The 27,101-nt window shown below is 40.2% G+C and overlaps 1 protein-coding gene across 3 annotated transcripts in view; it reads right to left on the bottom strand.

Moving 5' to 3' along the window:
• AMBRA1 (autophagy and beclin 1 regulator 1) overlaps positions 1-27,101 on the bottom strand; it is a 156,406-nt gene that overhangs the window by 121,482 nt on the left and 7,823 nt on the right. The window contains exons 3-9 of one of the 3 annotated variants that reach the window (XM_081833966.1): positions 22,667-22,908; positions 22,133-22,191; positions 20,633-20,816; positions 19,787-19,959; positions 17,086-17,152; positions 13,136-13,282; positions 11,799-12,211 (exon numbers count right to left, since the gene is read on the bottom strand). In XM_081833966.1, the coding sequence (XP_081690092.1) occupies positions 11,799-12,211; positions 13,136-13,282; positions 17,086-17,152; positions 19,787-19,959; positions 20,633-20,816; positions 22,133-22,191; positions 22,667-22,801 (1,178 nt within the window). In that variant the 5' untranslated portion in view covers positions 22,802-22,908. Of the gene's footprint in view, positions 1-11,798; positions 13,283-17,085; positions 17,153-19,786; positions 19,960-20,632; positions 20,817-22,132; positions 22,192-22,666; positions 22,909-25,003; positions 25,088-27,101 lie in introns of those variants that run through there. The other 2 variants (XM_081833965.1, XM_081833964.1) reach the window with 2 other exon arrangements.

Raw genomic sequence — 27,101 nt, 5'->3', positions numbered from 1 at the left:
GAAGGTATTAGGTGCTTAACATACATTTAGAGAGACTTCATTGGGATAGATTCTGCACATTGTTTCCCAAATACCCTGTGACTCTATAATCCAAAAGGCATCAAGCTAGGACAGTCTATATTGACAACAGCGTGTTGACAAAGAAAGGAGACTTAACTAAAAACAGTTTCATAATAGGGATGTGTCAAATTTAAGAAAACTTAGTTGAACCTCAAATCAGTTGTACAGAGGTGCCTCGCAAGACGAAATTAATCCGTTCCGTGAGGCTCTTCGTATAGCGGTTTTTTCGTCTTGCGAAGCAAGCCCATTGACAGCTTAGCGGATTAGCGCTATTAGCGGTTTAGCGCCTTTTAGCGATCAGCTGTTAAGCGGCTTATCAGCAGATCAGCTGATGGCTTAGTGGCTTAGGAAAAGGGGGGGGGGACCGCAGGAACTCGCAAGACATTTTCGTCTTGCGAAGCAAGCCCATAGGGAAATTCGTTTTGCGAAGCGCCTCCAAAACGGAAAACCCTTTCGTCTAGCGGGTTTTCCGTCTTGCGAGGCGTTCGTCTTGCGGCGCACCACTGTATCTGCACATGATCAAACCTATTCTGAAGGGGAAAGCACTGTTTTTACATGAAACCTGTGTTTTGCAGCACACTGTTTTAGAAGAAAAATACTTTCCCTCCTGTGAGACAGAGGAAAGGAAAAAGTTGAAGTATGAGATGTATACCAAATCAGTATATCAGTGTATTAAAAACTCTTAGTTGTGTCTGTCCAGATTGGGTGACTTGATAATTTGTCAGTTAGGTGTACAGCTTCATTTCATCACCTCTAGTTCTAGTTTCAGCTAGAGTGTGTGTGAGAGAGAGTGAGGACTCAGCTATACAGCTGCAAATAAAGTGTTTTAAATGTGTTGTGAAGTGCAATATACAAATGTGACACTAGATGGCAACAGTGAGCTATGCCAAATTCAATGTATTTTTCAAAACTTTTTTAAAAAAGCATTTTCACAGCCTCTTTTTAATGTGTGTACATTCTACCAGAGAGATGGAGAATATGAATGTGGTTCAGGCATGAGCATCTGCCCAATATGGCAAAGGTGATACAAAGAAATAATTCAGCTTTCCTTCAACTATCCTTTCCTCTTTTTGCAACCCTTCACACTTCTGTTATCTAAAAATCGAACTGGCTAGTTGACTGCTGGTAATGAATATATATATATATATATTAGTTGTGTCTTTTTAGCTGTATGCTTCTCAGTCTTTGTTCACCTGCCTTATTGCCAACTTAAATTAGTTTCTGCCTTAGTTTGTGGTAATTTTTGTTTTCTTCAGTTGGTCAAGCCTTCTATATTTAAAGGGAAACCTTTTTGCCTTTGATTGCTGTTTGCTTTTCTCAATAACCATTACCCTGTACTTGTTTCCACCTTTCTGAATCTGTGGAAAATATTCTAGCTCTGATTATATTATTTTGGTTTCTAATCAAGCTCTAACCATCCTAAAGATATTTGACCTCTTGCCTCTTCCTTGCAACTGCCTTATAGCTAATTTTATTCTTTAAGAAAAGTTTTTGAAAAAATACAACGGTGATAGATTTTCTGGACAACATTCCATTTGCATTTATGTTGAATTTGATAATACTATGGTCACTCTTCTTGAGCAATTCAAGAACATGTTATATCATTGTCTGGAAGACCTCATTGTTCTCTTTGTACTTGAGCATTCAGTGTACCGTCAACAGCAGTTAACCACCACTTAAGACTGCAATTCTATGCTTCTTTTCCTGTGAATATCCTATGGAACTCAATGCCATTTGCAAGGACTGCTGAAGAAGCATTGCAGTGGTTTCTACAGGCTGGGACAGTCATTCCATACTCTTCAAACTATAGAGCAGGCATAAAACTTAAAGTACACTTTTGTTACTCTCCTATCCTGCACCCCCAGGGAGCATTGCTTATAAAGATCCATATTAAAAAAGTGTTTGGTGTGTGCCATGTTTCATATTTTTATTCCAAATAATGCAATTTTTGGCTTAACTGCTCAACTAAGTTTGCTGATGATGCCAAATTATTCAGTATAGTGAAAATCCAAATGGCCTGTGGAGAGGTCCAAAATGATCTCTTGAAATTGAATGAATGAGAAAGAAATGACAAGAGAAATTCAAAATAAATAAGCACAGTAAGTGATGCACAATGGGGCAAAAAAGTTAACTTCACATTTACACTGGTGTAGTCTCACCTAGCAGCAACTAGTGAGATAAGATCTTGGTTTGTGTTTCACAGCTCATTGAAAAAGTCAACAGCATGTGGAAGATGTGAACAGAGAAAAAATTCCATGCTAGGGATTAGGGACTGACAATAAGACAGCCAGACTCATAATAATTTTATATCAATCTCTGGATGCAGCTACAATTAGAATTCGATACACGTGAGACAGTCTTTTTGAGATGGGATTATCAGCAGAGGTGAAGAACAACCCAAACCATCAAGAAATTGAAGCATGTCCCCCACAAGAAAATGCTGAAGCATTTGTTGTTCAGTTTTAGAAGAAAAGATGACAACCAAAAGTGATATTTATAAAGTTACACATACCATGAAGCAAGTAGACAGAAACATTTATCTCCCTCTTTCATAATACCACAGGCCATCCGATGAAACTGACCACAGATATAGAAAATTTATTATGCGTTATGTAAATTCCTGAAACATTGTGGTGCTAGCCACAATGGCTCTAAAGGAGGCTAAGACAAATTCACAGAAGATGAGCTTATCTATTAACTAGGGTAGTTTGTGGAACCTCCATCTTCCACTGAATAACTGCACAGTTGGGGGGCGGGGGCGGGCAGAGAAAGGGAGGGGGGAGAGGAAACAGCACAAGAGGACTGAAACCTTCATGACCTGTTTGTGGGCTTCTCTGAAGCTCTGGGCCCATCACCTGTGAAATATAGGACACTGAACTGGATAAAAGATCCCTGCTGAATCAGACTGTTTTTAAGCTTGTGTCTGCCATTTTAAATTTCTGTAAAGCACCTGTATTAAGAAATCAAGATCAATTATTTTAAAAACTCAACTGATGTAGTCAAATAAATGTTCAGGCCCCACTTAACAAATTACGTTTAGATCCTGTAAGGCAGTGGTTTTCAACCAGTATGTTATGGCACCCTGGGGTGCCTTTGAATGATAGCCAGGGGTGCCACAGGCAACCCTGGCCTCTGTTCCTTTCCTTCCCTCCCTCCTTTGATGCCCTCTTGCATCTCTGCCTCCCAAAGGCTTGCACAACTGTTTGTTGCAGCAGCCCTGGATACAAGCTCCCCAGACGAAAGGTGCCTCTGGGGTTGGCCATGGGGTGCTTCCCAAGCCCCTGTGGGACAGTGTGAGGAGGCACCTCTCTTTGGGGGGGGGCAGCTCAGAGACCGGGGTGGCAGCGGTGGCTGCCTAGGACTCCCAAGAAGGATAGGAGAGGAGACTGAGGGAACGCTCCACAAGGAATGGTGTCTGAAAAAGGATGAGAGGCTGCCAGTTCTGCAGGCAAGGGGTGACATAATTGGGCTCTTGAGCCACAGAAAAGAATGCAGTTGATCAAAGGGGCCGTGAACTCAAAAAGGTTGAAAATATCTGCTGTAAGGGAAAAGTTTAGGAATGTATCATCTAAATATACATGCACAGTGACTAGGCACCTGGTGATCTTGCTACAAAGAAGGTAACAACAACGTTTATACCACGTCCATCTGGCAAAGGGTTGGTTCAGATGACCGCCACGCTGGGAGGCTCCCAGCAGAATAGGAAAAACACAATAAAACATCAAACATTAAAAACTTCCCATTAAAAACAGGTCTGCCTTCAGATGTCTTCTAAAAGTCAGATAGTTGTTTATTTCCTTGACATCAGAAGGGTAGGTGTTCCACAGGGAGGGTGCGACTATTGAAAAGGCCCTCTGCTTGATTCCCTGTAACTTCGCTTCTCACAGTGAGGGAACCAGCAGAAGACCCTTGGAGGAGGACCTTGAATGAAGTGTTCTTAAAATTATATTCAGCAGGAGAAAAAGCTGTGTTTTTGCTCTTTAATACTGTTTCACAACAGTATTCTTGTGCCATCTTTAAAGATGTTATCAACCCACCATTAAGTTTGAGAGATGCACCCTCTACTGGCAAAAAGAAAAGAACACTGTCTTGCATAAAGTAAATCATGCTTTTTTAACACAAATATACATGGAGATTAAGGTCTATAGATCTATGTCAGTGTTAAAAGGTGGGTTAAGAACCAGGCGTGTTAGCTGTCATTCGTCTGTCTCAGGAGACAATGGAAGATGCAGTCCTGAGGCTGAAAATAAAATTTCCCATCACATTTCTGCATGTTAATTCATTAGAAGAAATGCTACTGGTATTAACGTGATCTGCTCGGTGGTGGGGAAAACTACCGAACAATTAAAATATAATGGCAACCAGGCATTTCTCTTTGCACGTCATGCCCAGAATGTATGTCTTGGTTAGTATTTTAGACAGTGGAGCTCTGGAAAGTGAAATATGGCTTGTAAGAAAGGATGAATTAGTTCGAGTGGGATTGAGTTGAGCTTAATTTGTTGGTGGTGGCTTGTCCGTTGTTCGTATCCATTTGCCTCAGGATACAATGGAGGAGTACGCCTTTGGGGTGAAGTCAAACCGTTGGAGACTGACAGCGCCTGCTGTGACTGTAGAGATCAATACAGGAGAGACATGTTTTATTGCAGGTGGGGCAGATGAAGGCACCCAGTTTTGTTGCTACAGGTGCACTGTTGCGTTTCTTCTCTATGCTCCTTTCAGCGGTTTGTTCATCCTCCTCTAGTCACTACTGTGGATACACAACCTGTCCGTCTCACTAATTAAAAAACTAGAAAGCAACAAAACTTTCTTTACACAAAATCTTTAAGCCACTCAGGTCAGACAGAAGATGTAAACAATTATATAAAGTAAATTAAATATTGGATAGGAATTCCCACAAAACATGCAGAAATTTAAGAGGAAAGTCTCCACACACAGAAACATATATGTACATTCAAGAATACACAGAGAAAATATAAAGTACTAAGAAGTCACTAGCAGCAAGGTACCCCTATGGCTTTGGAAAATGGCAGACCTCTCTTTCTAAAAGCTTTTAAAAGCAGATATTGAATGACAATCTACCAGGATGCTGTACTGGTGAATTTCCTGCACTGGCAAAGGGTTGGTCCAGATGACCTTTTCCATTCTATAATTCAATACAATAGTACTGTTAAGTTTCAGTCACAAATCTGAATGACATTTCAAGATGGCTAGAAAATACAGAAATCAAGGTATGAGAAGGCCAGTACAGTCAAATCAAAAGGCACCCAAACTTCTTGTTTTATTCCCAACTCTTCTAGTCATGCTGTACAAGTTTCTACAACCCTTCCAAAAGTTGGAGGGTTCACTTTCATCAATGAAAGCAACATGAACATCATTTAGCATAAAAAGAAACATCAATAAACAATTGCTGCAGGCAGAGATAAATGTATTAAAACATCTGAATATAAATATTAACATTTCCCTATCTAAGCAGGAACAGTAGCAATGCCAGCAGCTTGGCTTGAGAATTGTGTCTGGCTCATCTCATCTGGTGCCAGGCCAAGTTATAAGCTGGTTACTTCTGTTTCATAAAAAGAAAGATCTGAAATCTTGCGCTCTGCTCCAGCAACTGACAATCTCATTGTGGTGGTGGGCAGAAGTCAGGCCAGTGCTCCATGTCTAATTGTGTGGCTAATGCCCTGACTAAATAGTAGAACATCTGTTCTGCATGCAGAAGGTTCTAGTTTAATCCCTAGCATCTCCAGATAGGGGTAGTAATATGGTCTGACTTGGTGAAAGGCAGCTTCATATGATCCTAATTTTCAGAGGACTACCTACCACTTGCTAAGTGTTAGTATTTTTGCAACAAATACCAGCCTGCATGGATCAAGATTGTTCCAGAAAGGAACTTAAGATGTTTTGGAACAAGTTCGGTATCATACCACCAATCTGCTGAAGTGTTTTTTTGCAAAAGAAAAAAAGGGGGGAAATGAACCTCAAGCTTTTGACTGCTCTCTTTAGCACTGGTGGGAAGAGATAGCCAGGGTAGGGTGCTGTAAGATTTGTAAGCTTCTGTTCCAACTATGTGTACAGTGTTAGAAACTCAGATATATAAGCTAGGCACCAAATGGCTACTTAAACCAGGGTTACAGTCGCCAAAATGAAATGTCTAGGTGCCATTTTGGGGCCAGACAGCTCGAAAGCCATACATTTCAATATGAGCTTTTAGTTTCTGAAATTTGTTCACATTGTGCAGATAAAATATTGCAGATAGAATGCTAAAGGATGTGTTGTTAGTGTGCAAAAACAGGCAAGATCTAAGGATCCCCAGACATGCACCTCCAGATGGTGGAGATGTCAGGCACCATCCTGGTGCCCAGGCATCTGCACTTGGTTGTAAGAGGCTAACAGCCAGGTGCAAATTCGCCTACTGCCTGGCAAATTTCAAATGTATGTGCACTCCTTCCTAATTTGGGGTTTGACTGCCTCCTCCATGCAGACATTGTATGAGAGGCATCACCTTCTTCTTTTTTAAAAATACTCCCTCAATTAAAATTATCCATAGTTAATGAGGTAATTCAGCTGAACTCAATACCCAGGAAAGATTATATGGGTTGTCTCTATGATCTTGCTCCTCCTCTCATTCCTCCTTATATTGCTACTTGGACCTTTTGCTCCATCAGTTCCAATATGCTAGAGTAGCAGAACATCATATATGCTACTGGGAAACCCAAGTATCCAAGTGCCAGTCCTCATGTAGTCAAAATTATGCCATGGGCACACAACAGGGAGGTATTAGCATGCCTATAGGAACCCCAATATTTGCAATGCACAAAAAACCTTCCTTCATTACATTCTATCACCACCTGTATTTATTTTTCTCTTTCAGTTCCCCATCACATGGATGCCCTTTCCCAATGAAACTACCCATCATTTTCACCCTTCTACCTGACATCCAGTTCTCAGCCTCTGTTATTCAGATAAAAAAGTTAGCAGGAGTGGGAAGGAGATAATTTATCTCCAGCTTGGACAATCTTAGCCAACAAAAAAGAACAACCTGGAAATCATAATGTTCACCTTAGATTAAGAGTTGAATGAGCTGCCAAAAAAAAAGGAACCTTGGCAGTATTGATTAGTAAATGAAGAAATCTGCATCTACAAATTATAGCAGATTGCATTGCAAGTGTGAACTAAACATTACTGTTTCATGCTAAATGAACCTGCAATTAAAACAAAAATTAACTGACAAGGAGGGTAGGCAGTCACAATCTGCTAGCTCAACACTTTTAAGAAATGTAATGTTACAAACTGTGTTATCCCATAACATGGAAAATAGTTACAGGCTTTATCTCATTATTTGAAAACACTTAACATGCAATCCTAGCCACACTTACTCAGGGATAAGTCCCAAAGTCAGCAAGACTTTACTTCCAAGTAAACATGCCTAGAAAAACAAAGATAAAAACACTGCAAAAGGCTGCCAGAAGATGATCAGAGTACCAACTTTGTGTCTTGCTTAGTGATTTTCCTCTCATCCACCAGCATACTTAATGAAGTAGCTTGCGCACTGACACAGCAGTATTTCCAAAATTCAGTCACCCTGGGGTCCAACAGAGAGACAGACAGGCAGATGGTGAAAGCATCTGTAAACAAGAGGTCCTGTCCTTCAAACAGCACCAATCAAAAGATCACTGGAGAAAATTAAGTCTTCATATCCCTCATTGCTTTGAAGCAGACATATGGCCTTATTTCACCTTACAGTGTACACATCCACAAAATATTGCATTATGCATTACCTGGAGACCAAAGTCCCATGGCTAGAGCACAGTGTCTGTGCCAAGTCATGCTAAGCAGCCTACCCTGTCTTTTCCGATAAAACTTGTCTGGAAGGGGCATGTGCAGTTTTTATTGGGGTTCTCGCTTATCTCCTTTGATTAACAAAATGAGACCAAGGATAAGATCAAGAAAACCAATTAGATGCTTATTAATGCCTATGTTATTAGCTTCAGATAATTAGCCCAGAGCAGTCAAAAATCAGAACTCTCTTTTCACACATGGCCAATCTGTGAAACATGATTCAGAGAGGGACTGCCTTCATTTAGTCATCATTAACTCCATTTACCCGGTGCAGGCGCACACTTCACAAATAAGGAATTTCTCAAACAGATAAACGAGGTCAAGGAAATGAAGCCCATGCATAGGTAGCAAGCACAACCTCTCTTCATCTTTCAACCTTCTTTTAAGGCTTTCAGCTACCAATTCAACAGCTGCATTGCTAAGTGTGACATCTGCTGGATGAACTAGCAACAGACACTATTTAATACCAGAATTTATTTGCTGATCCCTCACCTCTAGTACATCATCACAGCCACATGACTTTCCTTGGGAGTTCTGCACCTTCCTTTGTGTTGTCTGCTGCTCAAAATGTGTGTGACACCACAGATTACTCTAGATTACTAGAGTAATCTAGTAAAGTGACAATAGTAAAATAATAACCAGCTCTTCCCTTCATTTCTGACCTTGGTTTAGCAGTTTTGATATTCAGAGGCGGCTGCTGCTGAGAGCTGGTTCAGGTCACCAATAGTAGACTCTGGTTTCCTTTAGCCATTCATAAACTCTCAGTCTGGGAGAACTCCCATATCCTGGATTTCTAGTTGACAGCAAAAGAAGCTTGCAGTATAGTACACACACTTTTGGCTTTTATGAATTGAAAGAGGACTGCAGTGCCTTATTTCCCACTTTGACATTTCAGCAATTATTTAGATCAACAACATTAGCTCAAGATTTCAAGTATTGGTCTATAATAGGAACTGCCCTGGAACACTGCTCAGAAGCTAGACCTGGGACATAATAGCTCACATCTCCATAGGGATGGGTGAGTGGGGGCACATTAACAATCAGGTTTCAGCCTTGTCACTGGCTTTCTATTGCCTTCCTAGCAATGTTCAATGCGCCAATTAAACTACAGAAAGTTAAACTAGGTATAACTTTACAGAACAGCTTCACTCCATCACGTCCCTTCACAATCAGTGTTAGAAACTGGGATAAAAAAGCTATGAGCCAAAAGGCTTCTGGGACCTGGGTTGTGGGCACCCAAACAGAATGTCTAGTTGCCATGGGGGGGGGGGGTTGGCAGCACTTTTTATTTATTATTTTGATAAACATGAACGAATACGCAATTCACTTAAGTGACACATTGTTAATATCACATTTTTAGCAGAAATTGTTAATACATGTTTAATTTGGTGTTTACAATAAAAATATTGGTACCATGCTTCAGTTTTCAAAACACTCTACTCTTTATTATGAAACTCCTTAACATATTGTCTATCCTTGACATATACTTCAAAGAACATACATTTCAGTAATCCTTGAGTGACAGCCAGCTACAAAAAATGGCACCCAGACTTTTTGAGGTGCTCACAAATTGTGAATCTTTAGGCGGAAAATGTGCCTGGCGCCCTGCTAATTTTGAACCCTGTTGACAATTGTAGTATCCTGTCACAGCCTCTGGCCTCATTCACTTCTACCTCCAGTTGCACAAAAAGTTTTACCATAGTTTCTACTTAACATTGTTGCCGGTAACGTCTGAAACAGAGAAGTAGCATACTCCCAGAGTCCTGTCCACCTGATCACTACTCTCCCTCTTTGCCAGAGGTCCCATATAATTGTCCCTTCAAATACATTCCTAGATTTAAATACTCCTGGCATAGGACTCACACTAGTAACAGTAAGAGTAACTGAGGCACCAGCTCCTGTTTCATACTGAAAAAGGGAAAATATTCATTAGAGTCGGAAGTGAAGAGAATGTGAAATAGTGTTTTGCACAGCGAAAAGCTACTGAAGCTTTGTGCTACTGGAATTCTTAAGGACTGAATACCAAAAACAAGCCTGAGCACTAGGCTGCATACTATAAATTCATTTACCATAGCAAGAAGCATCTGGTCAGAGAGATAAAATGTCAGTCACAGCTGCCAGCACCTCAGAGGGGATGGCAGGAACATAAGCATCTATGACAGTTAAGTCACCCCAAATATTCAATCAGCTGGATCGTAAGCAACAAAGAAAGAGAAGTCCAAATAGGTCACAATGACCAATCCCTAAGAAAGAACCAGCTTGCCTTCTAAACTATAACTGCACTAGAGAAAAAGGAGCCAACCCGAAGCTCTCTAGATGTTTTGCACTTCAACTCCCATCAGCACCAGCCAGCACACCAGGTTGGAAAAGACTGCCTTGGAGGCTTTTAAGTCTTCCAAGCATTTCTAGGAATAATGTCCCTCTCATAAATCTACTTTCCTCTCCCCCAATCCAATTCCATGGCCCCACAGATACTCTCCACAGCTTTCCTTTTTGTTTGCATGCGCAGGCACTCTTTCACTCAGCCCGCTTGTTCCTGTTACTATGTCTCTTATATGGCTTTTTCTTTGTATTTATTTTAAAAAAACATATATGAATGTTTTAAGATGATATATATCTGTAATGCCTAATAAAAGTTTGGAAAAAGAAAGAAAGCACTGACCGCCTCTTCTGGTTTCTTATTAGACAATGGGGCAGCATAACAAACAGATACTTCTCTGAGACTATACATCATCAATACTTGAATTAAATGCAATCCCATTCTTTCTAGTTTAGTCCTCTAGGAAAGAGGGTCTACAGATCACTTTCCAGGCCTGTTAAACACAGCAAATGCTGAAGGGCCTCCTACATGCGGTAATCACTGTTCCTTGCCGTTCAAAGAACATCACTAGTTCAGCCTAAGGTGAAAGCCCCTTGGTTGCTGCAAAATGGTTTGAACTGATGCAATACCTGCATGCCATTTGGTGGGTGAGGGCCTGTATAGGTATGAAGAGGACAGCTGCCAATTTCAAAGGCATTCAAGGTAAGATTAGTCATTCATGAACAACGGGCACCTGACAAGATGAGTGTTAGGTAAACTTAGGAAAAGAAAATGTAATCTTACAAGCAGCCAGAAAAACGCAGGGAAGTGGGGGAATAGAGGCAGCGATTTTAAAATAGGAGTTATTCTGTCATCACCAATATTCATCATGCAGCAAAGAGAAATGTTATTCTCAAATCAATTCAGGAGCAGATTTCCTGAAGCAATAAAGGAAAGGGATATAATTCCCTCAAAATATACCATCAGCATTCCTGTTTGTTTTCTTTTGTGGTGATCAGGCATGATCCAATACCAGGAAGAAATGTTTCAGATACTAGCTCAACCACCGACAAGTCACTGGCAGACATACAATTCAAGAACAGGGTGACGTAAGAATTGGCATTATTTCTTACTATGGGAGAAATAATTGTCACATGCAGATGTAATGATAAGTAGTTGAACCATCTTAGATTCAGAATTATTTCTGAAAAGTAAGGAGCTGCTCATCCCATCTTTAAGAAAATCGAGTTTTCCCTATTCTTAACAACTGGGAATATATGAAAAGCCTAGTGGACTGCATTTGCTGCCATTGTTAACAAGTGCTACAGTTAGCTACTCCAAGCAATGCCTCAATGACGTAAAAATGAGACTTAGGGAGAATAGTTACCTTCAGCTAGAAATTATAGTTCTCTCCTCTGAATGTGTGTATGCTTTAGATAGGAGCCCCACTGCAGCCAGCAACTGATCCCTGAATCCAATATTGCTACCAGCCAGATTCATGACAGCATCAGAAATGAGTACCTCCAGATCTTCAGTAGTTCACACTTCAATGGTACAGCTTCCGAAAGACTGAGGAGGAATTAGAACGGTCTAGCAATCTTACCTCCTAAGCGAATCCTCCTCTGAACTTTCCTCAGGCATTTCCTGGTTTAAGGCGTCCTGTGATACATTCCCAGGTCTATTTGAAGCAGATTGGCTGTAAACTCTTTCCCAGTGCCCCGTCTCCTGGTTAAAGACCACTCCCACGGTCCTTTCCTCTGGCGGATTAGAAGATCTTCCCAGTGGCAGTCTGCTAGAGGGAGAAGTTCTACTTTCCATTCTCTCGGAAGGTGGTAGCTGGCTACTGCTGGATGGCACACCTTCAAATGTGCTTTGGACCTGCCCTGGTGCATATCTAGGTGTACTTCTTTCCCAGCGAAGTGTGTCATTGTTAAAAGTCAGCAGGTTGTGACAGGCTCGACAGCGGTTCAGGTGCCCCCGTGACAAATTGGAATTGTTTTCACTGCTATGTGGGGTCTGTTGATGAGAAGGACCAGGTCTATCAGGCTCGATGTTGTTATTAAGCATCTCCTGGGCTTGATGTGACTGACTGGGTTCACCACCTATCCCCTGATCTAGCTCCTGAAGCCTATCATATTCCAAGAAGAACCGCCTCAAGTCACACTGAAACTCATTGCGAATGCTGGTTGGATTGCTTGGACCAGCATTGCTAGTGCTTTCAGCTTCAGCACTAGGAGCTGGAAAACCCCTCCCTTCTGTAGCTGAAGTATATACAGAGGACTGGGAGCTTCCTTCCTGCTGTCTCAGTACCGACAACAAGCTCACTGAAGAGGCACTGGTTCTAGGAGGAGGCATACCTTCCAACTCAGAGCGAGGGCCCATATTCAACACTGTTCGAGTCCACTCAGAACCCTCCAACCCAGAGGCCATCTCTCTTGTAGACTGGTGAAATCTGGACGAGTGGCCAGACAAAGGCCCACTAAGGGATCTACGAGTGGGGCCGAGGCTAAGGTTGCGCAGGGTGTTGCCCGCAGTACTGCTTTGTACAGTGCTGAAAGCAGATGGTCGGTTAAGGAGTCCCTGCTCCTGCTGTGCTGTAGTTGCCTGCTCCTGGGGCTGGTAAGGCTCCATTTGCACAGAAGAAAAGGAAGTGCCAGTGGACCCAGAGGATGTGGAAGGGGTGTTGTCCTGGGACGGAAAAAGAGAAGGAAGTCTTGCACTAGAACATCGCCTGCAAAGGCACAGCACCCCCAGATGTTGGCAACATTTTACTGAGGGGAAATTGACAGGCTCACTGAGGCCATTATAGGCAGATGCTCTAGAGGCTTCACTAGCTGGAGGTGGTGGTGGTGGAGGTGGAGGTGGTGGTGGTGGAGGAGGAGGGAGAGGAGGAGGAGGGGAGGGAGTAGCCGAGTCTTGCATGGCGTTTTGCTCTCCCACCTGGATACCAGAAGAACGTGAGGACAGCATATGCAGGAAGTTATGAAGGAGTGGTGTGCGTCTCACAGGCTGAGATTGGAGGATGGAACGCTGACGATAGTGTGGCATTTCGGTACTATCCACAGGTATTTCCACCTCTTCATCATTCTGCAGAAGAAAGTGCAAGTGATCAATTACCTTGCATCAAAATAAGATGATGCAAAAACAGGATGCACTTTGCCACAAGCAAAACAGAGACTGCCCTTGGGCAGGACAAAGTTACTGCGAGACTCTCTATTACTATTATTTTTAACTACTTAGATCCAGGAAAGAAACACAAAGGTAACTCATGTTGTTACAGTTAACTCCAACAATGGCAATTCTGCCAAAGGTGGACCACAACTTCATTTTATACAAAGAGCAGCTAGCCTTTTTGGCCTGAGGGTCACATTCACCCTCAGTCAACCCTCCTGGAACCATATACCTGTAGCGTATATGCACGTGTGCATGCGTGCGCGCATGCGCGCACACACACACAGATCTCCCTCCTCAATTGCTCTGTGCAGATCAGCTGAAGATACCCTGTCTCTGCTGCAATGATCAAGCTGATGACGAGGGAGAAAATGATTTATATCCCCATTCAGGGACTGGATCTGCCCACCTCAGAGCTATACCTTTTTTTTAAAAAAGCTGTTGGGGGTGCTGTTGGCAGCTACAAGAGCCAGGCTTCCAGTTCATGAGCCTGGGAGACACCACACTCCAATAACGTCTATATTATATTTTTTAAAAATCCTGCTTTTATTGCAAACTGAACCAAACAGAAGCCACGAGGCTGCTTGAGATCTGCCTGAGGGGGGAAGTAGCTGAAAGAGTTAAATTGATCGCCTCAAGGAATAGGCTGTCACAAGTTATATGTATAGGACATGACCTTGAGCAATATGACCCAGTCAGCCATCAGTACAATAAGGTACCCCCCCCTCCAGATTCTCTCTGAACAAGCAATAGGTACCATTTTAAGACCTGAGAGAGAAAGCAGAAGATTGTCAAGGGAGAGGGCACCATATTAGTCTTACACAGTTCACAGGAGTGAAGCGCTAATGCAACTCATAAACTTCATCACAGACAAGGAAGCTTTGGGCTGACCAGTATGGATAGCTACAACAGCAAAGCAATCGGCAGCACAGCAAGGCCAAGTATTCTTGAAAATTTCAGAACTTTGGGTATGCATAAGCATTTATTCTGTAGTACTATATCACAGCCTTTTTTCTTTTCATAGAAAGCCAAGACCAAATAACCACGTGGTTTTCTATCCAGGTGTCACCAGATTCACACATATTTAGATTTAAGCATTCTACATCAAATACACCTAGACCATTCATATTCAGTCAGTTTAAAAACAGCAAATATCTAAATATTTTTTTTAGCTCGTTATAAATTAAATCCCAAAAAATTTTCATTTCTTCACAAGTCCACCACATATGGTGGAAATTGCCTTCTTTAATTTTACACTTCCAGCAGGCCTTATTTCCTGTTTTGTACATTTCCCCCCGATTTTGCTGGTGTGATGTACCACCTATACATCATCTTTTCCAAATTTTCTCTGAGTGTGACACATGCCGTGAATTTCATTCCACTGCTCCATAATTTCGACCACTTTTCATATTCTATATTGTATCCCAAGTCCATTGCCCATTTTGTCATGACCTCCTTTATTTCTTCGTCTTTAGTGTCCCATTCCAATAGTATATCATACATTTTGGATAATAACTTGGTTTTGCCTTCAATTATTTCTATTTGAAATTTAGATTTTTTCTCACTTATCCCTACTTTTTTATCTTCCATCCATATTGTGTTTATTTGATGATATTGCAGCTAGCCTGTTAATTTGTCGTTCAACTCCTCATATGTTCTCAATTTCCAGCCGCTTTCTGATCTTATCAGTAGGTCTTCGTAGGTCAATCTTTCTCCTTCCATATTTGCTTTTTTGGTAGTTAAAATGTCAATTGGTGATAACCACCAGGGTATTTTCCATTCTAAAATTTTTTATTTTTCTCCCAAACTTCATATGATATGACTTGTAAACCCTTTATGTACCTTTTCTTTATTTAGCCACAAGTAGGCGTGCGAACCGAACCTGTTGTTGAAACCTTCTAGGTCTAACAGGTCAGTGTTTTCCAAATTGATCCAATCTTTGATCCAGCAAAGGCAGGAGGCCTCGAAGTATAGTTTCAGATTTGGCACCGAGAATCCCCCTCTTTCTTTTCGGTCTGTGAGTAATCTGAATCTAATTCTCGGTCTTTTCCCTTGCCATATAAATTTCGAAAGAGTTTTCTGCCAATCCTTAAACGTTGTGGAACCTCTAATCACTGGAATGTTTTGGAACAAAAATAACATTTTTGGGAGTATGTTCATTTTTATTGCCGCCATCCTTCCCGACCACGAAAGTTTCACTCTGTTCCATGTATCTAGATCTTTTTTAATTTCCTTCCATGTTGTCAAATAGTTGTCCTGAATTAAATTTATATTTTTTGTAGTTAGCCAAATTCCCAGATATTTTATTTTTTTGGCCACCCTAATTCCATTCTGTATCTCTAATTTTTCTCTTTCATCCTTTCCCAAATTTTTAGTCAGCATTTTTGTCTTTAATTTATTCAATTTAAAACCGGATAGTTTGCCATATTCTTCTAATATTTCCAGAGCCTTACTGACACTTTTTTGCGGCTCTTCTAGGGATAACATCAAATTGTCTGCATACGCTTTTAGTTTGTATTCTTTTGTTCCTACTTTGATCCCTCGAATCTCTGGTGTTGCTCTTATTTTGTTCGTAATTACCTCTAATACCATAATGAATAAAAGCGGGGATAGAGGGCAACCCTGTCTTGTTCCTTTTTCAATTTTAAATGAATTTGTTAAATTGTTGTTTATAATCAATTTGGCAGATTGGTTCGAATAAATTGCTTTTATTCCTTCCATAAATTCACCCTCTAGCCCTGCTTTCTCCATACTTTTTAGTAGGAACAGCCATGAAACATTGTCAAATGCCTTCTCCGCATCGATGAAAATCAGCGCCGCGGGTACTTCATTCTTACACTCCAGATATTCAATGATGTTTATAGTATGCCTTACGTTGTCCTTGAGTAACCTATTTGGGAGGAATCCTGCTTGATCTTTATGAATTAGATTTACTAGACATTTTTTAAGTCTGCTTGCCATTACCTCTGCGAAGATTTTGTAATCGTTGTTTAATAATTTATACAATATTATTAATAATAATAAATACACTTTCCCTAAAAGACCAGAGGCCTTCTTACTAGAAATAATTGGGGACGAAATTAAAAAAGAAGATAAGACACTATTCTAATATTCGACAGCAGCGGCTAGAATATTAATTGCACAAAATTGGAAAAGTCCAAATACCCCAACGGTCAGAGATTGGCAAACAAAATTATTTGAATATGTTGAACTAGCAAAAATGACGCAAAAAATTAGAAACCAAAAAAATACAAAGTTTATTGGCGATTGGAATAAATTTATGGTATATATTGAAGGAAACTATAGAAATTTAAAAACTACAGCAGGTCTGATATAAACCTTATGATGCGCAAACCATTAATAATTACTAGCTGCAAAAAAAAAACAGTAAGAATTTCTACCAAGAAGCCCGAAATCGGGAGGGAAGGAGGTCAATAGGTGTGTAGAGGAAAGATCTAAATATCTAAAGATATAAAGATTTAAGGAATAAGACAAAGAACTGTAACAGAAATTGATGTTATTTTCGTCTTATGTATGGATATTTTTGCCTCCCCCCCCCCTAAAACTGTTGCTTTGTTTTTTCTTTTGGTTATTTAAGTGAAACTCAATAAAAAGAAATTAAAAAAAACCAGCAAATATCCACTGTCTATTTAATAAGACACAGAACTCTACACCAGGAAACACCAGTTATACGTCTAATAACTGAATAAAAAAGTTACCTGTTGATTGGAAGGGTTAACAATTGCTGTGAGTAAATAATGCCCAAGAGGATCGAACCGAACTAGTCTGAAACAAAGAAGAAAGGTTTAATTTTAACAGAACATGCTGTTCCATCAAATAGTACTATCGAGAAGGACTTCTTGCATTTCTGTAGTGTGCCACAATGTAAAGAAACACCAAGTTTCAGATTCACAAATAACAGGGAGTGGGAGATGTTCATCCATCCCTGAAGTGTACCCAATTCCCACAATGGCCAAACACTGCCATGCATGTGAATGAGGAAACACTGTACACAATTTAGCAAAATGAACATTCAAATAGCAGGAACTGCTAAGGAAGAAGACTGCATGATAGATTGAGGAAGCTGAATGGCCCCAGAAGCATGTGAGCTTGCCGCGTTTCAGACTCCATGGTATATTGTTTTTAGAAAGAAAAGAAAACAACTGGCTGGTTTTATATCTCCATATCTGAGCAAGAAATCTGAAGAGAAGGCTAAGAAAACAGGAATCTGAGCACCGTATCTAAAAGCCCCAAAAGCAAGATCTCGACACACTACTTTGTTCAATTTTTGTTCATGAATTCCAATTCAAGAGTAAACTCTTCCAAGTCCAAAAAAGAAGGACCTCCAAAATGAATTGTTATACATATTACAAAATTTGAAGAAAATAAAATTTTACTTCCCAAGATATAAACTTGCTTTATAGTGCTTTAGCTTAATTATTTAAGTCTTACACATGGTAGATACAGTACTTTAGCCCAATATATTGTCATTATAATCTCATGTTTCCTGTATATAGTGCTAAGTATATTAGCAAAGAATTAACCTTCCATTAGCTTCCAGGACCGCCCTGAGGTCTATGGATAAAGGTTGGTATACAAATTTAAGTAAACAAACAAACAAACAAATTACTTACTTACTTCATGGCTACATTTTACTCCTAACTGCCATTTCTCACTACCAAAACTTCAAAACAGATATGACAATTAGCTTCTCTTCCTCTAATGAGTCATTAATCTATTTTTCTTCCTGCTCAACAAAGGCTAAGCACCACTATGCTTTATAGTTAACAAGAAACTAGTGGGGAAATCTAGCATTGACCTTACTTAGAATGCCTAGAACTTGTTAAGACAACCCACAGTAGCAGCCTCCAAAAGAGCAACCACATGTTCACCTGTCTGCATCATTTTGCACTCCTTCATAAGACCCCTCTCTCTAATAGCACAGAGCTGCTTCTAGCCATCTTCAGTTATTTTCTATTAACTTTATAGGCTGCATGACCAAGTCACATGATGCAACCTGACACTGTCTGCCTGAGATATAAAAGTTGGACTAAGCTAGCTCTGACTACCAAGAGATCCTGAAATAGTAGTAACAACTGGAAAATGCCTTCCCATGTCTGGATTTTAAACAGATATTCATGCTCTGGTATACATTCTAACAATAATTCTAGCAATCTCTGCCCTACATGATTCTAAGTAAAACATTCAATGAATCCCATATTACTGCCCAATTGCGTGGTAACAGTACTAATGAAATGCTACAGTTGTATGAAAAATGTACCTACACAATGAAAAACTGTAACAGGTGAGCCTGTAAAAAATGACACATTTCTCTGCTCAAGTAAAACTCTGGATAACTAGTCTCTTGCTGCTCCATAATAAATGCACTGGTAATAGCAACTACCAGGGATATTCTATGGCAGGTTTTATAAATAGTGTCAAGTTTGTCCCGCTATTTGTCTGGAAAAATATTTGCTTTTGTCCATCATGTGTATACTCCAAGCCTTCCTATAACAAGAGCACATGGCAGCTAAGAACACAAAATACGTTTAGAATACATTAACAGAATAAAACCATCAATTAAAACCGTATCAAATCACAGCAGCAGAATACTCTAATACTTGTCCTGTAACATCAGAGTTAGCTTATACAATTTTCCTTATAGATTACTGTAATACATTATATGTGGTGCTACCTTTGAAGGCTTGCTGGAAACTGCCATCAGTACAGAATATGGCTGAAAGAGTACTAACTATGATTGTATTACACAAGGACTTAATCATCTTCACTGACTCCCAGCCCAATTCCAGTTCCAATTCAATTCCAGGTTGTGACTTTTAAAGCCCTTCATAAGCTTGGGACCACAGTATCCAAAGGATCCTCTTTTCCCATATGTACCCAACAATGACCTCTTATCATTGTGTGCCCCCACAAGCTAAAGAAAGGTAGGAAGCCAGGATAGTGGCCCCTTGCTCGGAATGCTTTTCAAAATCGATGAAGATGTTTTTATTCTCACAGGCCTTTAAAATCTTATCTTTTATCCTTATTTTTTAAGATGGTATTTCTATGGCCATAATTATCTGTTCTGAGCTTATTATTTTAATGCTACTTCTTAGAATTAGAAACACAGTAAGCAGATAAATAAATATGATTGCAGTCTATAGGGCCAGGCCTACTTGACTTGAGCAGTTAAACCACACTGTGTGCCTTTGAGACCATACTTTCATCTTCTGGTTTACTAGTGAACCCTGGGGTGCAATTAAGAGTTTTCCAAGCTGTCTCCAGTGTCATAGGGTTTTGTTTTTTTCCATTTCTGGCTAAAACTGTGTCCCAAGCAATTATCTTGAGGATTTCTCCTAAAGATTGCTCCCTCTTATCTTCGTCTTCAACTAGATACACTCATGCAGAAGGATTACTCACCGGACTCTCTCCATTTCACTGGCTGTTTTCACAACTGCAAAAGGCTCCCGGCGACTCCAGTCCCAGAAGTGGATCTCATTGGCTGTTGCAATTAGCAGGAGCTGGGCCGTTGGATGGAAAGCCAAAGATGCTATGGCATTGTTGCTATCTGTAAACCAGCTCTCACTTCCACCCTGGGAGCAAACCAATCTATGGTCAATGGTACTGAAACACAGTAATTCTAAACAGGATCCCATATACACTATATGGTGACCTAGATTTATATCACAAGCATCATCACATGTGCTTCCGTTTTATATCACCCCCAACTGCATAGCCAAATTTTAAAGACCTTTGTCTCACTAATTACAGGAAAATCATTATATACTGTTTGTATAGGCTGTCTGAGACTCACTGAATCTTCCAGAGTAATTAAAAGAATTTGATTATGTAGAAACATTTCAGCCCTTCAACATTAGTATGGATAAAGGTCATGACACACTACAGTACTACTAGAAAGCCTTTTTTAATTCTTGAAACCTACAGTAATCTTTCACTGAAATGTTTGCAGAAATAATTATAGGTCATTCAAAGGCTTTATCATTAAGTAGCACAAGATTTCTGCTACAGCCTGCCAATAAGGCTCTCAACTGGCAGAGTTGGCATTTCATGATCAGAAAATAAAACAAATCCATAACAGTAAGGTAAACAGGTAATATTTGGAGGGATGGAACCATGTATTTGGGTTTATCCCTATTACCAGAATAATATGAGAAAATGCTACAGTGAAGAAGGTCCCACACCAATGTGGCAATGCATGTATTAGTCTGGCATAGAGTGAGGTAAAGAGCATTAAAAGGAACTTACGTGCAAATCCCAGATTCTAACCTCTCCATCAAGGCACCCTGAAGCAATAAGCCCTGGAATGGTAGGGTGAAAGGTTACACACCATGGTGTGCGTCGATGCCCAACTAGAGAGTGAACACATTTGCCCGTTTTCACCTCAGTGATGTAAATATTGTGATTCACATGAGTAGAAGCCATAAGGGTCCTGGGGAAATTAAAAAGCAACATAAAAGAAGGGGAGGGAGGATGGGAAGAGAAGGTTGTTTAGCAAGCAATTTTGGATGCAGAAACAGAGGAGAGAAAAATATGAACCTGTACAGATATGCCTCATTGGCTGTCAAGCCCAACACCCAAACCACCAAGACATCACAGCTCCAAGACCAACTTTCTAAAAATAAGTCAATGATACTTCAATTTAACCAGCCTCACAGCAGAGATACTTGAGTTTTAGAAAGCTTACATAAGATTGTTAAAAGTTAATAATTATATTTCCAAGATTAACAGGTAAGAGAATGCCTGTTAATAATTAAAGTACATTTTTGTCATTCTAATATAGTAAATACTCCAAAAAGACTTAACCATTACTCAATAATAGTAGAGTAGTATACTCAGCTATATTTTTTAACTGGTCAAATGCTCATAAAATGATAGGTTCTCCAAATTGTGCTTTCCACCTTAATATCTATACCATACCATCCCTATAGGGTGAGTCACTCCCAATTTTCAAACATCACTTCTTTCTGATATGCACTGCAACAATCTTGCTTGTGGTACATTTGGACAGTGGCCAGGCCCTAAGCTCTCTTGTATATGAAAGCCAATTCCTGGTTCTCGTCTGTCACACTCTAGAAAAAGGGTAATCAATGTAATGCTCTCCAAATGCTCCTGGACTCCAAACTATCATTAGTCTCAACCAGCATAGCTGATAGTCAGGGATAATAGGGACAACCTCAAGGACACCATGTTGGTTAACCCTGCTCTGGGGTGACCAATTAAAACAAAACATGAGGTGACTATGCAAACAGGGATGGAGTAAGTTTTCATTGGCTCTGCCTTGCATACTGTTCTATGAAACAAAAAGCAAGCGGACTACAATGACATTTGAGAGGGTGGAGGAGGAAAGCTGTATTCACTAAAGGAAAATTGATACTACCACAGTAGGGACAAAACCTGCACAGGGCTCTCAAGGACTTCGCGCCTTCCCTGTAGGGTCCCTGAACCAACCAACACAACAAGCATTTCACCAGTTTATATGAACATCTCCTGCTACCAAGTTCTTTGCAAGTCTACATTCTGTCATTATCATAGTTCAAAAAGAGTATTCCATGTACACAAGTAGTTTCAAATAATCAAAAGAGTGAGCAGCACTTGGTATAGCGAAGCTGAAAGACTCTTTGGAAGCTCTCACAGGTATGCTGAGGAACATTTCTCTTCACAAATCTTTCTAACAGATAAAAGGGAACATAAAATAAATAATTAATAAATAAAAAGAGAACAGAAAATATATACATAGATGTGTACCTGTCTGGACTGAATGCCAGTAGAAAGGTGGAGCGTGGACTGTCTGGCAACTCAACCTTCTGAAAGTCAAAAGAGCACAAAACATTTTCTGAGCTCAAAGTATCAGTGAAGTATACCAGTACCCCTCCCTCGTGTGAAGTTTAATAGAAGAAATGATACTTTTGCACAATTGTGCCAGGAGTATCAAAGGGTTATAAAAATTTTAAAAGGGTCTATCCATTTATTCTGAATCTGGCACATACCAGATAAAAATATTTAATTCAAATTCAGAAACCTAAGAAGTATATATAACTCAAATTACCCACAGGCAGAAGTGTCATACACAGCCTGAAGCTCCATGGTTAAGAACTTGCTTTGTATGCCAAACTATCCTAGATCACTGTATGTGCAGGTAGGACTGGGTAAGACCCACAAAGGGAACCCTAAAGTAGTGTCAGTATAGACAATGCTGACCTAGAGGAACCAACGTTCTGATTTTCTGCAAGGCAGCTTCCTAAGTTCAGTTGACTTTAAGTGTGTCATAAGGAGCTTTACCTTGCCCTCCCATTTCATCCAACGGGTTTTGTCTTCTACCAACTCCTGCAGAAGACGCTGTGCTCCCAAAGCTTGCGTGCCCCGTTCTCGGCCCCAAAGGATTCGAACAGCATTCTTCTCTGGTACAACCTTCATGGCTTTTACTGTCTCAGGGGAATGAGTCACCGAGAGACACCAGATCACAAGTGCCAATAATCTACACAAGTGCCATCCACTCCTTGCAAGGCTGTCCTCATGGAAATCTAGATAGTGAAGATATATTTCAAGGAACCCAAGTCAGAAGTTTCCAAGAGGTCAATACAAATTGGTATCTCTCTGTGTAATTGTTAACATTCCATCCCCACCAACATAGCATTACTATTATTATCATCATCAGATTCTCAAGAGAGACCACTGTAATTGCAGCACATTCAAGACAGATCTTCCTCAGGTTGCAGAATGATGGGCCCAGGTCCAGCATTTTCATGGCAAATCTAACACATAGTAGATGGCCTGCAAAGTCTTACAAGAAAAACTTTGTGTGGTTGGAGATTTAACAAACAGCAAGTCACTCTCTTATTAGCTATGGTTCACTGAACACCTGATTCATGTTCACTTCACTACATGGATACTCTTGTCAATCTTTTTTTAAATAACTCTTTGTAAGAATTGATTTGTGGCAATTTCATTTTCAAAAGTATTTTGTAGTATTTAGAATAAAAGTATTTTCCAGTCAAGACAGTTTCAGCTTTAAAAAAAATATCTTTGAGAAAGATAGAACATAAACAGACTACATTTACAGTGGTACCTCAGGTTAAGTACTTAATTCATTCCAGAGGTCCGTTCTTAACCTGAAGCTGTTCTTAACCTGAAGCACCACTTTAACTAATGGGGCCTCCTGCTGCTGCTGCGCCGCTGGAGCACAATTTCTGTTCTTATCCTGAAGCAAAGTTCTTAACCTGAAGCACTATTTCTGGGTTAGCAGAGTGTGTAACCTGAAGCATACGTAACCTGAAGCGTATGTAACCCAAGGTACCACTGTACTGCTGCTAAATCATTTCCTGTCATCATAAAACTCACCATATGAGTTATGTCACAGGCCGAATAAAGTGACCTAACCCAAATCACATAGCAAATACACCACCAAGTTGGATGTGAAGATATTTCCAGGTCAAGCACACTATCAACTGGATTTACGAAAGCAGGTCTCATCAAATACTACAAACTAAAAAAGGCATAATATGAAACTGGGGAGTTCTCATTACAAATTTTACTTTATTGAGAACAACTTCCAGACTGCTGACCCAAGACAACAGCTGCTTACCAAGACGGATATTTTTAATCAATTGCAAGAAAAGAAACTTTCCTTACTAAGGAAAGTTAACAGAGAGAGTTCTCAAGGGAATTTTCTTGAGGAATTGCTTTGCTCACCAGTGTAATAAATCAAGTTTACATAAAGTTAATGTGTATACATTTGATTAACTTTCATAATCCATTCTGAGTGCAATCTGAGAGTGGTTTTTCTTCCTTCCTTTATGACTGGCCCCGGGGGTGATGGTGCTCTGAATGGGCGGAACACCTAGGCTTAATTTGTTTCAAACACTGATGTTTTTAATTTTAAAAAGAATTACGCAACTGTATGATCACATGGGTAAAGCCAGTCATCTTTAAGATTTAATCTAAGTAAACCTTTTGCAAAGAAAATACGAATACCATTATGCAGAAGATTAATGTGTTCATTCTACCCTCAACCATTTACAACTACACTTCCTCATGTCCTGTTTCTATTCCTTGTGCAAATTGGGAACAGAGAAAACTCCCCCTTCACACTTGTTCCATAACAGGAAGAAGTTGGAGTCACTCACACTTTTTCTTTCCACTTCAAAAGCAAATACACATACATCAACCCCTTTGGGAATCTGATCTGGCATGAGAGTGTGCCCTGGACATTCCAAGGGATATCCCATCACTATTATACATTGGTTTCACTCATCAATATTCTGAAAGAATGCTAGATATCTACCTGGTAATGTTTATCAGATTTTGGAAACGTGTTTCTACTGCTTTCAACTCCAGGTACATACAGAACAGTTCTAGCAATTGTGTGAAAGCCTGTTTAATCAAGAGGAGAATAAATGAATGCAGATGCCAGTTGCCAACAAAAACACCAGAGACCTCCTCTGAGGAAGAAGCATGGGATGTCATGGAGCACCCCAGTACTTAATACTTAATACTTGGAAGAACTTGAAAAAAATCCAAAGTGCCTCAGCTCATGAATGTCTTGCCTGGAACCCAAAATAATCCATCCAAAAATATAATGAGCCCTGCCTTGATCTCTAAGTAAGGTCCATTTGATACCTTTATTGACATACTTTTGGCACCAAGTAAACACTTTCCTTTTCCACCAGGCTTTTGATGGTGCAAATCAAGGCTCCCACACACCTGGGAACAGGTAATACAAATTAAGGATAAGTTAACAGAAGCACGTGGAAGAGCCTTGGCTCACTTGAGAGCATAAGACTCCAATTCATATCATGCATGTTTCCAATGCTCTTCATGTGCAACTAACCCAATCAGCCCACATTTATTTAGTGAACAAAGGTAGGAAAGGGGAAATCAATGTTGCTATAAACCGAGAGTATCACAAAGCATACAATGAATCAGAAACAGCAACAAAAGGTTTAGGGATACCAAACACACAGCTGTGGTAACCAAGATGGCGCCCTCCATATGTTGTGGACTACAACTGCCATTAGTCCCAGCTAGCATGCCCAAAGGTGAGAAACAATGGGGAGTTGCAGTTCACAACATCTGGAGAGCACCATGTTGGCTACCCCTGCTCTGCAGGAAACATTCAGCAATCAGTAATCTTAATATCTTTTGCTGTAATTATTGACTAATCCAAGCCTCTTTCACTAATAGACATGGGTAGTGAATGTGATGCCCTCCATTTGTTTTTGAACTATACTTTCATCAACCTTGACCATTGGCCATGCTGGCTGAGGCCAATGGGAACTAGAGCCCAGAACATCTGGAGAGCACCACATTGGCTATCCCTATTTCAAAACTTAAATCCTATGTCTTTCTACTTCATTTGTTTCGTGTAATCCATGAATTTGTTCAACACAGAAAGAGCAAGACCAACATGAAATCTGAACAATCAACCAAAAACACTGGCATGGGTTGCATGGCTGCAATTCTAACCATATTTAATAGGAAGTATAAGTCATTGAGGGTAATGAGGCTTACCTCTCAGTAAATGTGTTTAGAATTGTGTTGCACACGTCTCAAACATCCGTATCTCAGAGCATATTGTAGTATCCATATTAATATCAGGTCAAAAGTGGCAATTTACACAAGGTTAAACCCAAGACACTGGTCACAATACAGCATGCATCAGCTATATAAATGGCTATAAAGGGGGGGGGGGCAGAACAAGGATAACTTGGCAAGGCAGTATTGCACTGAGAAATTGCTAACCTCCACACTTCCTGACAGCATTTACTGTACCCAATAAATCCTTGCCATAAAAATCAAAAGCTGCCCCACAAGCTGCAAAATTCCTACTGGAAAGTTGTCCTTTTATTCTTATAGCCACTTTTAGAACACAGGGAGAAGCAGACCAAATGTCCCCTAATAACAGAGAATAAATCATCACATTACAAAAGAGTGAAGATCCCTATCCATATTTACTATTATTTAGAATACAGTGGTACCTCGGATTAAGAACTTAATTCATTCTGAAGGTCCGTTCTTAACCTGAAACTGTTCTTAACCTGAGGTACCACTTTAGCTAATGGGGCCTACGCCGCCACTGCATGATTTCTGTTCTCATCCTGAAGCAAATTTCTTTACCCGAGGTACTATTTCTGGATTAGAGGAGTCTATAACCTGAAGCATCTGTAACCTGAAGTGTCTGTAACCTGAGGTACCACCGTACTTCAATCCCCATTCTATAATCCCAAGATGCTCCCTGAGATGCTCTCAAAGTGGCTTACAGAAATAAAAACTACACAGTAACTGCATGAAACCAGAATAATTTAGGCAGCATTTTCTGCTTGCATCCTTGCTCTTCCATGGTGTCATACCAGGAACAGCCCTCACTAAAATCTTGAGGCAAAGGAGCATGGCCGAGCAGCTGGCTCTTGCTCATTCCATGAGGGAAGCAGTATTTTCTTGCTGGCAGTTGCCAGGCAGCAGGTCCTTTGAGGCATAGTAGTAGAGGCGAGCAGCTGGAACTCACTCAGCCCCATGATGAAGGCCAGTTGTCCCCTGCTAGCAGTTGGTACTTCCAAGGCAATTGTGCCCACCAAGGTCCTCTAAAGTTAAATAAGAGGCTGAGCACCTCAATTTCACTCAACCAAATGGAAGAAACTGCAAATTTTAAACAATAAAACTCCAGCAACATTTCATTTTCCTGCCATTCATAACTTAATTCCCTTATCAGAACATGCTT

This window comes from Podarcis erhardii (assembly GCF_964252035.2).
Source record: "Podarcis erhardii genome assembly, chromosome: 1".
In the NCBI taxonomy this organism is placed as follows: Eukaryota; Metazoa; Chordata; class Lepidosauria; order Squamata; family Lacertidae; genus Podarcis; species Podarcis erhardii.
The sequence above is the reverse complement of the archived record's forward strand: the minus strand, read 5'-3'. Positions and strand labels throughout refer to the sequence as shown.